The 13194-nt window shown below is 40.7% G+C and overlaps 1 protein-coding gene across 1 annotated transcript in view; it reads left to right on the top strand.

The window, feature by feature from the left end:
- LOC122800234 (guanine nucleotide-binding protein G(o) subunit alpha-like) overlaps window positions 1–12032 on the top strand; it is a 1402105-nt gene extending 1390073 nt beyond the window's left edge. Inside the window, exon 6 of the mRNA XM_044069726.1 lies at window positions 5563–12032. Within this exon, the coding sequence (XP_043925661.1) occupies window positions 5563–5753 (191 nt within the window). The 3' untranslated portion in view covers window positions 5754–12032. The remainder of the gene's footprint in view (window positions 1–5562) is intronic.
- Window positions 12033–13194: the final 1162 nt, after the last annotated feature.

Genomic DNA, 13194 nt, shown 5'->3' with positions numbered 1-13194 from the left:
GGATAATAAAAATCTCTTTGGGACTGCCACTGCTGTTATGTTTGTCTCTTAAGGAAAAAGGTGAAGCTTTGCAGGATCTTAAACATATTTTTGTAGCCCCATCCCTAAGTTCCAGAGGAATTATCCTACTAGATCTGCTTTTGTTCGCAGGCAGCCTCATCAGGCCACCAAAGGCAGGAAGGGTGGTAGGCGAGCCACCTACTAAGTCTTCTCAGGCTGCTGTTGCTTAGAAGCCTCCTTTATCTGACAAGTCTGCTTCTCTTTAATTTCTTGTCCTACTCTCACCCCTCAGCCAGGTTCATTCATTTGTCCCTTCAGCTCTTCGTCTGTGTTCTAAACTGCCATATCATCACCTCAGATTCTTGGATTCCATCTATCATCCGCCAGCGTTACTTCGTGGTGTGGAAGTCTCTTCCCCTTTTTTCAGGGATTTCCCCAACTTCCTCTGGAGCAACTTCCTCATTTCTCAGAGGTCCTTGGGTCCCTGTTGGACAAGGGAACTATTCAACCTGTCCCTCCTTTACAAATAGGAAAGGGAGTTTACTCCATAATGATCCTGGTCTCTCGAAAAGAGGGCAGTTGGAGACTTATTCTGGATCTCTCTCTGCTCAACACTTTTCCCAAGGTTCCTTCTTTTTGGATGCTTACTCTTCAAACCCTGTTTCCTCTTGTTCTACCCCAGGCTTTCCTGGTGTCCTCGGATCTGAAGGATCCTTGTCTTCATATTGCTATTCACCCTCTTTTCAGGAAGTTTTTAGATTTCTCTTTTTCTTCCTCTTATTTTCAGTTCTGTGCTTTGCCCTTTGGCCTCTCTACTGCCCCAAAGGTATTCACAAAATACCTAGCTCCTATGATTGCCTTTTGCAAGCTCCAAGGCATTCATATTTTTCCTTATCTGGATGACCTGTTGCTTCAGGTGCCTTCTCCCAGTTACCTGTTACAGGATCTGGAGTTCACCATATCTCTCCTCCAAAGTCTGAGGTTCACTATCAACTTTCAAACATCTGTCCTGACTCCCTTTCAGGACCATGTGTATCTGGATTGCAGGATTCAGACAGTGCCAGTGTTGGCTTCTCTTCTACCTCCAAAACTTCTGCCCTTGACTAATTTCAGTTTCTTCTTTCTCTGCCTGCCATTCCAACCAGGAAGTTTCTTCAAGCCCTGGGATTCATGGCTTCTTCTATTCCAGTACTCCCTCTTGCCATATTGCACATGCAGAAACTTCAATGGTACTTCAAGTCAGTTTGGCTTCAGCTTTGCCACCCTCTGGATTTCAGTGTGCCTGACCTTCCTTGTCTAAAGCAGGAATTCGAGTGGTGGATTCAGCAACTTTCCCTCAACCTAGGCCTGCCCTTTCAGCCTCCAGTTCCTTCTCAAGAACTGTTCACCAAAGACCAATGCTTCAAACACAGGGTGTGGGGGATTCCTGTGGTCATGTGAAAGTTCAAGGTCTTTAGTCTCCCCATCAAAGGTCAGACCATGTCAACATCAAAGAGGTGAGAGCTCTGATTCTGCACCTTCAGGGTTTTCACCCCATGCTGTCTGCAAGGCCCTCTGAAGGTTTACACAGACAACACCACAGTGATGATGTATCTCAACAAGCAGGACGTTACAAAGTCTTAACTTCTCTGCAGGTTGGCTCTTCAGGTCTGGGATCTGGTTCTCAGTTATCAGTTAACTCTTCAAGCAGTGTATATTTCCTCAGAGCAAAATGTAATGGCAAACACGTTGAGCTTGTCCAAGACACGATCACAAATGGATGCGTCACAGAGACGTATTTCTGAACATAGCCCATCGGTGGGATATTCATCAGGTAGATCTTTTTGCCTCCCATCTGAACAGGCAGCTCCCTCTTTCCTGTTCCAAAGTGCATTGCTATCTGGCATAGAAGATGGACACCCTTTCTTTCCCTTAGAAGGGGATATTCCTCTCTGCTTTCCTTCCCCTTCCTCTACTTCCAAGAGTCCTGCAGAAGATTCAGCTGGACTTCAGAAAAATGTTGTTAGTGACTCACTTTTGGCTAGGGCAATGCTTTTGGCTAGGGCAATGCTGCTTCCCCCTCTTAATGCATCTGGCCAATGGCATTCATCACAGGTTACATCACCTCTTGAGCCTCCTCACACAGGACAAGGGAGGACACATCCACATGTCCACTCTCCAACTGACACTGTGGTTAATAGGGTTTTGATCCCTTTTAGGCACCACATTTCTGAGATATGCTCAGGGTTTTACAAGAGGCAAGAAAACGTGCAACCAGAAAGTCTTATATGTCCAAATGGAAGAGGTTTTCTGTCTGGCCCCATGGTCATAACCGGGATCCTTTTTCAGTTGGGGTCTCTCTGGTTCTCTCCTATTTGTGTGAGTTGTCCAGTCTGGCTTGGCTTGTTCTTCTGCAAAGGCCCAGTTGTCAGCTGTTTCTGTCCGTCTGCCCTTGAATCCTACTTTGGTTCTTCATTTTGAGGTCAAGCAGTTTCTAAAAGTTGTCCTGCATCTTAGGCCCTCCAAGGAAGGCTGTTTCCTCCTCGGGATCTTAGGCTCCTTTTGACCCTGCAGGTTCAGTTTCTCTGCAACATTGTACCTGGAAGACTGTCTTATTGCTGGCTGGTACGTCTGCTCAGAGGGTTTATGAGCTGCAGCCCTTATGGTTATCCCTCCTTTTTTGTTTTTTCACCAGAACAGGGTGTCCCTTTGTACTAATCTTTTTTTATGCCCAAGGTGGTTAATGAGTTGCCTTTGAATCAGGCAGTACAACTCCCTTCCTTTTTTCCTTCTGCCCAGTCTGCTAGTGAGAGGGTCCTACATACCTTGGATTTGTGCAAAAACAGCTCAAGTATTATTTGGATAAAACTAAGGCCATTCATAAATCTGACCAGCTTTTTTGTTTCTTTTCATCCTAGGACAATGGATTTGGCTGTTTCTAAGCAAACCTCCTGGATATCTAAGATCATTTCTTTTTTTACTACAAATGTCTATCTGCTTCCATTAAAGCTCACTCCGCTAGGGCTGTTGCCTTTTCTGGTGCTTTTTCAAGGGGTTGGACACCAATTTCATCCTTGAAGCTGCTAATTGGTCTTCAGTGTATACCTTTACTATGCATTATAAGTTGGATATGGTTTCTAGACTCAAAACAGGTCTTGCTGGAGCTGTTCTGCATGGGTTTATTGAGAGTTCTTCCCAGCCTTCCACCTCAAAGTCCTTTTCTTGATCTTTTGTAGTCTCCCTACTGTGAAGAGTACTGCAACAGTGATACAGGAAGACATAGTACAGTTGTATAAAATCTTACCATGACAGTAGATGCCCTTCTCTTCACTGTTGCAAGATTCGCTACATCCCCCTTTATTCCTCTGGATTTTGTTTTTGTTCCCCTCCTGACTGTGGGTCTCCCTTTCCCATCTGCATTTTCTTCTTCTGGTTGTGCATAGCCTTTTTTGTCCTATGGAGGCTTCTCTCTTCTGGGGCAATTCAGTTCTGAGTAACCGCTTCCATACGTCACCTTTATGCCCTATGGTCCTGTATGGGGAGCATACATGTGATGTATGGCACATACAAGATGTAAAGGCTTTGGTATACTGGTCAGACATTGGGCTATCCTTGGCAGGAGATCACTACTATAAAGAATACTGCAACAGTGAAGAGAAGGACATCTACTGTACTTTCTTCCTCAGTTACAAGAGATGGGGTTATGCCATATGTTGGCAGTCGCTAGTGGGGAGTAGAGGTTGGTGCCCTAGCCACAAACCCTTTGCTTAATAGCAGCAACAGATGTTGTAGCAGATGCCTCATGGTCACACACAGAAAGCATGCATGTAAGATGCATGAGATACATGCATTCTTGCCCCTATTCGTGGATGGTTCATTCTCACATCAAGTTTTCTTTCCTTTGAAGTCTCCCTGGCCACAGCTGTGACACTCCTCTACCCCAGCTCTTCAAGAGTGAGCTGGACAGGGACCTGAGGTCAGTGGCAGATGTAAACGAGGGCCAAAAAAAAAATAAAAGGCAGACCACATGCATAAAGGAAGAACAGTGTGATATCCAGAGTCCCTTACATTGTTTCCAATCTATGAGGATTTTAGTTAAAACAACATGAAGTAGCTTAAGCTGTACCTCTCTTTCATTGCTCAGGAATTTTGGCCAAAGTCAAAAGTAATAGGGGGGCGGTGAGAAATGCCCAAAATCAGGGGAAAGTTTTAAATATTACACTAATTCTCTTAAAAAGTTAATATAAAACAGGTTTTGCATCAACATGCATTTTCTGAATAAGAAATGTGAAACTTGTAATGTCTTGCATTACTGACTGTAATCCTTAGCAATTTACCAAAAAAAATCAAAAATGTTATAAGGGCGAGCACAAAAATATAAGGCAACATCAAGGACAGCTGCGAGGTATGGTTTTAGTAGTATAAGAAATTGATTTGGATAGGCTGATCAGTCACATAATGACATTATGCTGGAAGCCATGCTTAATCTTCCAGTTCACCATCAAGCATACAGTCATCCAGCTGGAATAGTGCAACTTTTTATATTGTTTATTGTTTGCAAGTTACTTTAGGTTTTTAATTTGTAAGACACATCTATAAACAAAATGTATAAAGACTGCACTACTATTCTGCTATTTCCTTGCATTTGTACTGCATGTTAGGGAAATGCATACTCTGCAATGTTTTGAACAGGCTGAGACAGTCATAACAATATTGATGCTTGTATTCAGGTCATAATGAACAGACTGGTCTTCTCAGGATGCATTGGCACCTCTTTGCAGTATTTATTGGGAGAAAAAAGTGTGATCTTTTTCCCATCAAATGCTGTATGTAATCTAAACTTGAAGTCAGCATGCTGCAGAACTGCATTGCATTATAATCTTCCCTGAGTCTGTTTCTGCATTTTTAGACTGTAAAAGTCCACAGTTTATCTGGATACTACTTCAGAAGATGTAGTATTATCATATGCTTTGCACAGTGGAGTAGGCAAGTACAGAGGTTTGCTGTGTGGCCCTAGCCAACACTTAACTTGAACCTCTCAATCTTTCATCACCAAAATGTGTGGCACTGATTAATCACAACATGAGAAGACAGTAAACGCATCGTCATATCTGAGATAGGAAGTTCACAACCCAGTAGAAGTAGTTTGTGTTAATATCTGTGGTGTATGGAATATGATAAATTGGTATGCACTTTATCCTTTAGAAGCTTGCTGGGAACGTTAGAAAAGGTCATTCTTCCTGTACTGCTGTGTAGCTTTTTGAGAGCTAAAATGAATATCATGTCATAATTATGATACTGAATAGGTATAGCTGTACCTGACTGTTTTGTGTCAGTGTTTCATATGGTTGGTAGAATGTCATCAAATAATTTCACTGGCAGTTCACTAGTAACAGTGTTTCACTGTATCCTTTTGTGCTTTAGCCTTCTGCCACCAGATGTGGTACACTGGCCCTTCCAGTGGGGTTAGGAACTGTCTCAGGAATCTCTGTTTGCCAGTAGCCCTTTGTATTCTGAATGGAGAAGGTTATGAGACTGTGCTTGTACTTAAACAGCTTTTTGTTTTTCTTTCTTTTGTGGCAGGTGCAGACTGTGATGTGGACTCTGCTGCAAGGTACATAGCTTCATTGTTCCTCTCACTGAATGAAACACCCGAAAAACTGGTATACCACCACTTCACAACAGCTACAGATACTTCGAATGTGCAAATTGTCTTTCAGGTTGTCATGGAGACGATCATCAAAGAGAACTTGGAAGCTGTTTCACTTCTGTAGAAGTTGATTTTGTTGTTTCCTTTGTAAACAAAAAGGTTTCCAGAATAAGGAAACTGGATGACTGAAGACCCATGAAGAAGCTGCAAGCGACAAGCACTGTTGTACATTTGTTAGTTGTTTCTCCACACTGCTGATATGGCTAAACTTACTTCATAAAGACTTGATATGAGAGTGTCTTTCCTGTGGTCAAATTAGTTAGTAGCATATTATCATAAAAGGGTATCACTGCCTTAAAAGCGAAGATAAAACTGTTTTGTACACATTTTGTAGACTTAACCAATTTTGCTCTGATTCTTGTACAGAAATGCTAGAAATAAGTATAAATATTGTTTGGTAAGTTATAAATAATACCAGAAACATTATTTATGAAAATTATAATATGAGGTTAGGATTTGCTGTTTAGTAATTTGATACTTGTGTTTGCTGCCTGTAATTTGTTACTTTATTACAAAGTGTTCCTGTGTTAAAAGTGTATTCATTCTGTGAACACTTTTGCTTTGGATATCTAAAGTGGGATCTCACCAGCACTTAGGGGTTAAGGATTCTGCTTAAGAGCTGTAGAGTTTGCGGGTTAGTTCTGACCTATGGTCTTAAGTTTATGTGGGCTTTCTCTAATTACTGTGGCTTCCTTCTTCCTCCCCAAAACATGCTTGGTGATTGTCAGCTCTAAACTACCCATGCATATACTCTTGCCATTGTGACCAGGATCGTGAATGAAAAGGGTCTGAGGCAACTAGCTCAGTTAGTGCTTTAGCAGATTAATGAATAGAATAAACAAGAAAGTTGTGATTTTTACTCGCAAGTTCCTGGCCTTTGCTGACCGTGTATCTGTTGAAGCTGGGCAGTTAGTTGTAAGCTGTAACTCAATGAGAAGTGCCCACTAGGTTTTAGGATTTTCCCTCATGCCTCATATGTAAGATTCTTCTGTTACAGAAAAATGGTACAGCCATAGAATTGTGTGAAGAAGTGCTAACAATAATCTGATGATACTGGGGGTACAAGACCCCCATATGGTATCTTTTGTGTTCTGACTGATGTGTGTGTGTTCTAGGAATAGTTGCCCTGTGGTTTAAAGAATTCCATGTAACTTTTAGGTAGGTGAGAACTTGTGAAAGGTAAAAACATTATTCCTGACACTATCTCACTACACAAATCACCGTCTTTTTCTCCTATAGCTCAGAGGATCTGGATGTGAAAGAAAATTGACAAAATATATTTGTTTTGCACTGGTTTGTACAGATGTAACAGTTAACATTATCTGAGAATTTACTAGCTATGCTTCTGCTATCCTATATCACTGCCATGTACTTAGAGATGTTTGTATGTAGAGTTTGTTTCACAGTGTAATTTCCTTTGCCTTTCTCAAGGAGTCGCACACTTGTTTCTCCAGCATCATACTCTGTGTATCAGTTTTTTTTTCTTTTAATTTGGTTGTTGTGACTAATGTAAGCCACTGACTGGGATCCCCTTTAGCAAGTTTCAGATGATATTGCGCGACTCCATATTGGCATACTTCCTTAGGAAAGGGTCTGCCTTTCTGGCCCTGTCATGACAAGTCACTGATTTTATACTGTCCTTGTGAACTTTCTAAGGTGAATTTAACTGCCATAGCAAAGCTTTTCAAACTGAGAAATCTAATGTAGATTTTCTGTAGCAGTATACTCTGTGCCTTTTCCTTAGTGGAAGAAAAGCAGTGGATGGGTGGCACTACAGTGTCTGAGAGCAATGCACTTGAGCTGAAAATGCCATTTGTGTCATTCAGGGTAGGAAATTCTTCTTTAAACCCTTGTCTAGTAAGTAATGCAAGACTTATTTGCAATTTGAGGTGCTTACTGAGAAATTCTAAACTGAATACTGTTGGACTACTTGCTCTGTTTAGTAGTTAGGATTAGAATATTACATTCCGTAAGTTCTGAATGACTAGATTCTAAGCATTCATACTGTTTTTTATTAATCGGCTGACCACCTCTCTTGTTTTCATAAAATGTTTAAAAAGTGTCTTGTTCAAATTTTTTTTGTCTGTGTGCACCATTCACAGCTAGTTTGCATCTGCTATCTGCTTTACTATATACATATTGTGTTTTGCTGTCCTTTTCTACAAATTTCCATCCATAAATGTTACAAGAAAATTGCTTAAGAATTCAGCCTGTGTTAGAAAACCTTATCATTCAGTACACAAACAAGCTTAGAATGTCAGAATGCCCTGCTGCCTAGGAGAGTTGTATCTTTCATATTGGCAACTTTCCCCTATATGCATATAAATATATATATAAATATATATATGTGTGTGTGTGTGTGTGTGTGAATGGGCGCAGACACACACTTTTGCATTTACCAGGTCTGTCTTCATTGGCTTAGCCTGTATTAACTTCACTTCTTAGAATGGTCCAGTCAAAACTCACAGTTCGTTTGATGGCAATAAAAGATGGTGCTGAACTATGGTACAACCCCTTGTCATAATGGTGATGAAGATGATACAGGACAGGCAGTGCAAAGTCCCTTATGGTGGTGGTGGTGGCTATGTTGGCAAAGTGGAACTGGCAGTGCAATGGCTAGGACCACCCTTTTGATGTTTTGTTCTGTGACCAGTATGCCACAGAAAATTGTGAAGTGTAGATTGACATTGGGAACCTGGGATGGGCAATAGATTGAAAGGGAAAGAGCAGCAGTGTAGGTACTAAATTATTTCACTGTCATTGACCCTTTGGGAAATATCTTTTGCACTTAAAGTTCAAACTTGATATTTCATTGTTTAGGAGAACTGGCTCCCTGTCATAAGTGCATGACCTGACAGTCCAGGTCCCAAGAGTTAAAACATAAACTTCTGTTCAGACAGAAAACCTGTGACAGAAAACCTGTGACTTTTGAAATTCATCGTTAAACCTTTCAAGCGTTTCTGTAAACTGTAATGCTTATGTTTACTAATTCTGTGATCACTGTACCTTGAAGTAGAGGGGAATAATTCAAGCTACCGTAGACTCTGATTTAGTATGCATTCCCCATTCACAGTTGTAGGTCCTTAGTTCTAAAGATCACAATTAAGGTTCTTGAAACTACAAAAGGCACCCGAGAGTACTGTGTATTTATATTGTAAATTAAGATGCTACTGACTTGCACTTGATTACACCCCATTGCCCGTCTTTTATCACTTTACTCATATCTTACTATATTTGGTACTACACTGTCTTACCTTTGGCTGTTACCTAGAGATCCTTAAGAATTTGGCTTCAGAACATACATTTCACATGGGTTCTCTCAACTCACCCCCTGCCAAGCATTTGACTTTGTGAACTCATTCCTGAACCCCATGTCAGTGGTACTGTGTCCAGAACACTGGTCTAAAGGTAACAAAAGGAATCCCACTGAATAGAAAGTAGAGATTCTGGTGTTTTATCAGAAGAGCACAGGCTCTGTAGCTTTATTGTTATGCTTGTCTGCAGGTTGCATCCTTCCACAGACATTATGATTTCCAGATCTTTCACCTGTATATAGTGTGGTTCTTTGTAAGGCATTTAACCAGACCAGAGCTCATCAGTCACCCTTTGACAACAGATAGTGGCAGTTCCTCGATCATGACCTGATAGAGCCCTATCATCATGTGTTGAATGATGGCTATGTTATGGCTCTGCACTTTGAGTGCTTGGATAAGGAGTCAGATTATTTTAAAGCTTCCCCTTTGAATTTTGACCCTCTAAATCTAGTTCCTTCCCTAAGGTGCACTGCAGTAAAACCATCTTACTAGAGAGAGGTATGTTTATTAGCCAGAAGCTGTTGTCATAGCTGGAGTTTGAAACATGTTACTTCCCAGAGATAGTGGTGAGGGAGAGTACCATTATCTGTGCTCACAGTGCAAGTATGAAGCCCATCACTGAGGGGAATAAGAAAAAACAACCCACTGCTTACACATACAGGATGCTTCATCTAAAATGCTGGTGATATTGTTATGGGAATGGATTACTATTGGTAAAAGGTTATCCAGGACAGGAGGAATCGAGCATATTAGGAGCATGTATTCTGGATAAAAGAAAAGTGAAAGAAAACTGCCCCTCACATACACACAAACACACGTTTCAGAGGATAGCGGTAGGGTAATGGCCAGGCTGCAGTTTCAGTGAAGAGTTATACAGTCCTCTTTTAAGAGGATAGTAGGGCAGTCCCCCATTTGAACAATAATATGATATGAGGAACAGTCTGCCTGTTGAGAAAAACATGTTTGAAGATTTGGGATGCCAATGTGCATAGTCTCCCTTTTGAAATGATAGTGAGAGAGTGAGAGACAGCTTTCCTTTTCAGAGGATAGTAGGACAGTGAAGGAGAGCCCTGTTCAGAAGATAAACCAGATCCTCATCAGATGTCTTATTTGGAAGGTAGTGGGATGCTAAGGGATGTCTCCCTGTTTGGAGGGTAGTGGAACAATGACCATCCCACCTGTTCAAAGGGTATTGGGACAGTGAGGGACTATACTCCTGTTTTGAGGATATTGAGATAGTGAAGGATACCCCCCATTTAGACAATAAAAGGACAGTTGAGGTCCAGCATTCCTGTTGAGCAGGTAGTTGGATTATGAGGAACAGTCGTGTTGTTCACAGGATATAATGATAGTGAGGGACAGCTTCCTTGCTCAGATGATAGTGGGGCAGTGAGTGACAGTCTCCTTTGTTCAGAAGATAGGTGGACAGTTGAGGGTCAGCCTCCTTGTGACAAGACAGTCTGAGGGAGGGTGGATGACAGGCAGCTCATCTGTTGAACAGAATTAGAGCTGGCCAGCTTCATTACTTAGGAGAAAGAGAGTATAGGGAAGCCATCTTTCGAGAGGGACACCACTTTCTTAATAAAAGAGGGGAGGGTAAGAGTTTTGTTAGGGCTGTGCCCCACCAAGTGGGATACAAACCAGGTCATTTACATATTGTCAGCAGAAGATTTAATCATCACAGACGGAACTGTCTGTGACATTCTTGCACATCTGCATTGCCAAGTCAATTGGATAGAATGAACAGACTATAAAAGCTGCTTGTAACCTTAATTATAACACAGATGTGGTTACCAGACTGGAACGTCCATCAGGGGATGAAAAAGTCCCACTTCCTACATCCCTTGCCTGAGGAAATGTCATAGCCATGATGAGAGTAATCTGATCACTGAGCAGGTGTGAGCAGAAATGCTGAGTTTGAACTGCATGGAACTGTTTATGGTCTTGGATGATACCACATATAAATACATTTAAGTAAAACCAATCATGAGTAGTCAAACCAGCAGTGATCAAATTAGGTCTCAGTCCCTTAAACTGTACAACACATTCATGTTCAATGTAAACTAGAGAAAATTACATTTTTCTGACTTTCGTGGTCTCTTGTAATATATATCAAAATATTTTTCAACCCAGTGGATTTTTCATATTGAACCAGTCTCTTGATGTTTATAGCACTGCCATATATAAAGGACAGAATAGTTTACTTAACTTGGGAATAGCAGCCTTTGTTAATTATGCAAGTAAAGGCACATCACTATTGAACATGTTGGCCCGTAATATTTGCAACCTTGGTAAATTAATTTTATCCATTTTAGATGGAAGTACACATAGGTTTAATATATTATTCCAGAACCAGTGATGCAAATCTATATTGCAAATGAATATCCTACTCAACTGTTGTATAGCTCTGAGCATTTTGGGTTCAGAAACTTAAAACAAGTAGCAGTGAGTGAGTTAGTTACATTTTTTTGTGTTTCTGCATTTTTGGCCAGAGATGATATTTCCTGCTTTAACTAGATCGCGGGAAAGTATTTTTTTTATCTCTATCACCAGGGGGTGGTGACTGTCCTGTGGGGAAATCTGCCCTGGATAGTGCTGAAAAGTGAAGGGTTAAGAATGACATGCTTCGCTTTGACTCTTGCTTAATCCCAGGCATCAAAACAAATCATTATGTGAGTGCTTCTGCTTCCTGCTTTGCTGCTCACCTTTTCTAATGGTACACCAAAATGTACCTCTTTGATTTTAACCAGAACCAGATAGAGCAGGTATTGGCAGTGACTATAAATAAGTGATAAATTATCCTGCAGCCACAATGTATTAGCACAAAACATTTTGTTGCTGGGATTAATATGGCTGTGGGCTGTTAGATTTTCAAGCTGCACACTATTCTTGCTTTACAGAGTACTAAATTATAATACTTAAGTCATGTTATGGTAAATTGTATTTTGTTACATCTGGAATCGTGTTAAAAGTTTATAATGTAGAAATAATTGTGTAAAAAAAAAAAAGACAATAAATGTTGATCTGAACATTTTCAGAAGTTGTGTACAGTTTAAGCCTTGTGCAGATGTTTGTAGTCTTGTGTGATGTGACAATTCAGCAAAATACTGTCAAGTTGGGATTTATAGGTGTGGTACATTTGCTGTGTTAATGTAATTTACAAGTACAATCCATGTACTGTGATGATATGATTTAAAGGTACAGTCCATATACTTGTGATCATGTGTTTTATAGGTACAAGTCTGTATGCAGTGTGAGGTAATTTATAGGTACAGTCCATATGTGACCAGTTGGAGGTTGCAGAAATGACAAGATTCCTTAAGAATAAGCTACTGTGTGATTTACTCTTTAATGACAGGTATGTATACCAAATGCTTATGCTTGTGTGATACACTTGTAGAATTGATACACTACGAATTTGAGAGACCATTTGTAGTAGGTTAGCTACAAATCTGATACTAAGAGTCTTTTTCAATGCATCTGCATTTGGAATAGTCCCCTTTGCTGCCTTCAGTTCAGCACTCATGCTTGGTGTATGTCTCCTGTTAGTACATGCCTTAACATCATGTGCCAGATTAGGAGATCCTGCTAACCCATTGAATCTGCCACTGCTTTTGCACAGTTTGGGTTCTGATCCTGATGTTTGTCATGGAAAAGTGTCTACATCTGAGCCATACAATTTCTCACTTGACTTTTAGATTATGAGCCAAGGTCTCAGTGACATTTTGTTTGCTTTCTAGGATAAAAACATGACATGAAGTACTGTCATACATGCAGGCTTTTTCGCCCAGCCATTTGAATACACTGAAGGGAAAAATCTTCCTTGCATTCCTGTAAGATGCTAGTGGTTGTGTGTGTCCAATGTGGGGGAGTGGTTGAATGAATCTTATAAAACCAAGCTGTGAGAAGGCAAATGACATGGTGGGCAGACGTCTGTCACACCCTTCTGCAGTTATAGCCACCTCCAAATTAGCCTCACGGGTTCAAATATTGTCAGTGCCCATTCACATAGCAAGGAGTCAAGCTACATTTTATCCCGTCTTTGGCAGATAATAAAGATCTATTGAGTTGTGAACCCAGTACATTCGGATCACAAATGCAGGCAAGGGTGCAATGAGATTGCATGACTACCAAGATAAGGAAAATGTGACCCATAATAGCCCTCCTTTCTGACTTTCTGAATTTAAATGT

The sequence above is a fragment of the Protopterus annectens genome, chromosome 4.part0 (assembly GCF_019279795.1).
Source record: "Protopterus annectens isolate FY-2018-M chromosome 4.part0, PAN1.0, whole genome shotgun sequence".
Classification (NCBI taxonomy): Eukaryota; Metazoa; Chordata; order Ceratodontiformes; family Protopteridae; genus Protopterus; species Protopterus annectens.
Note: the sequence above shows the minus strand (reverse complement) of the source record. Positions and strands in the feature narration are given on the sequence as shown.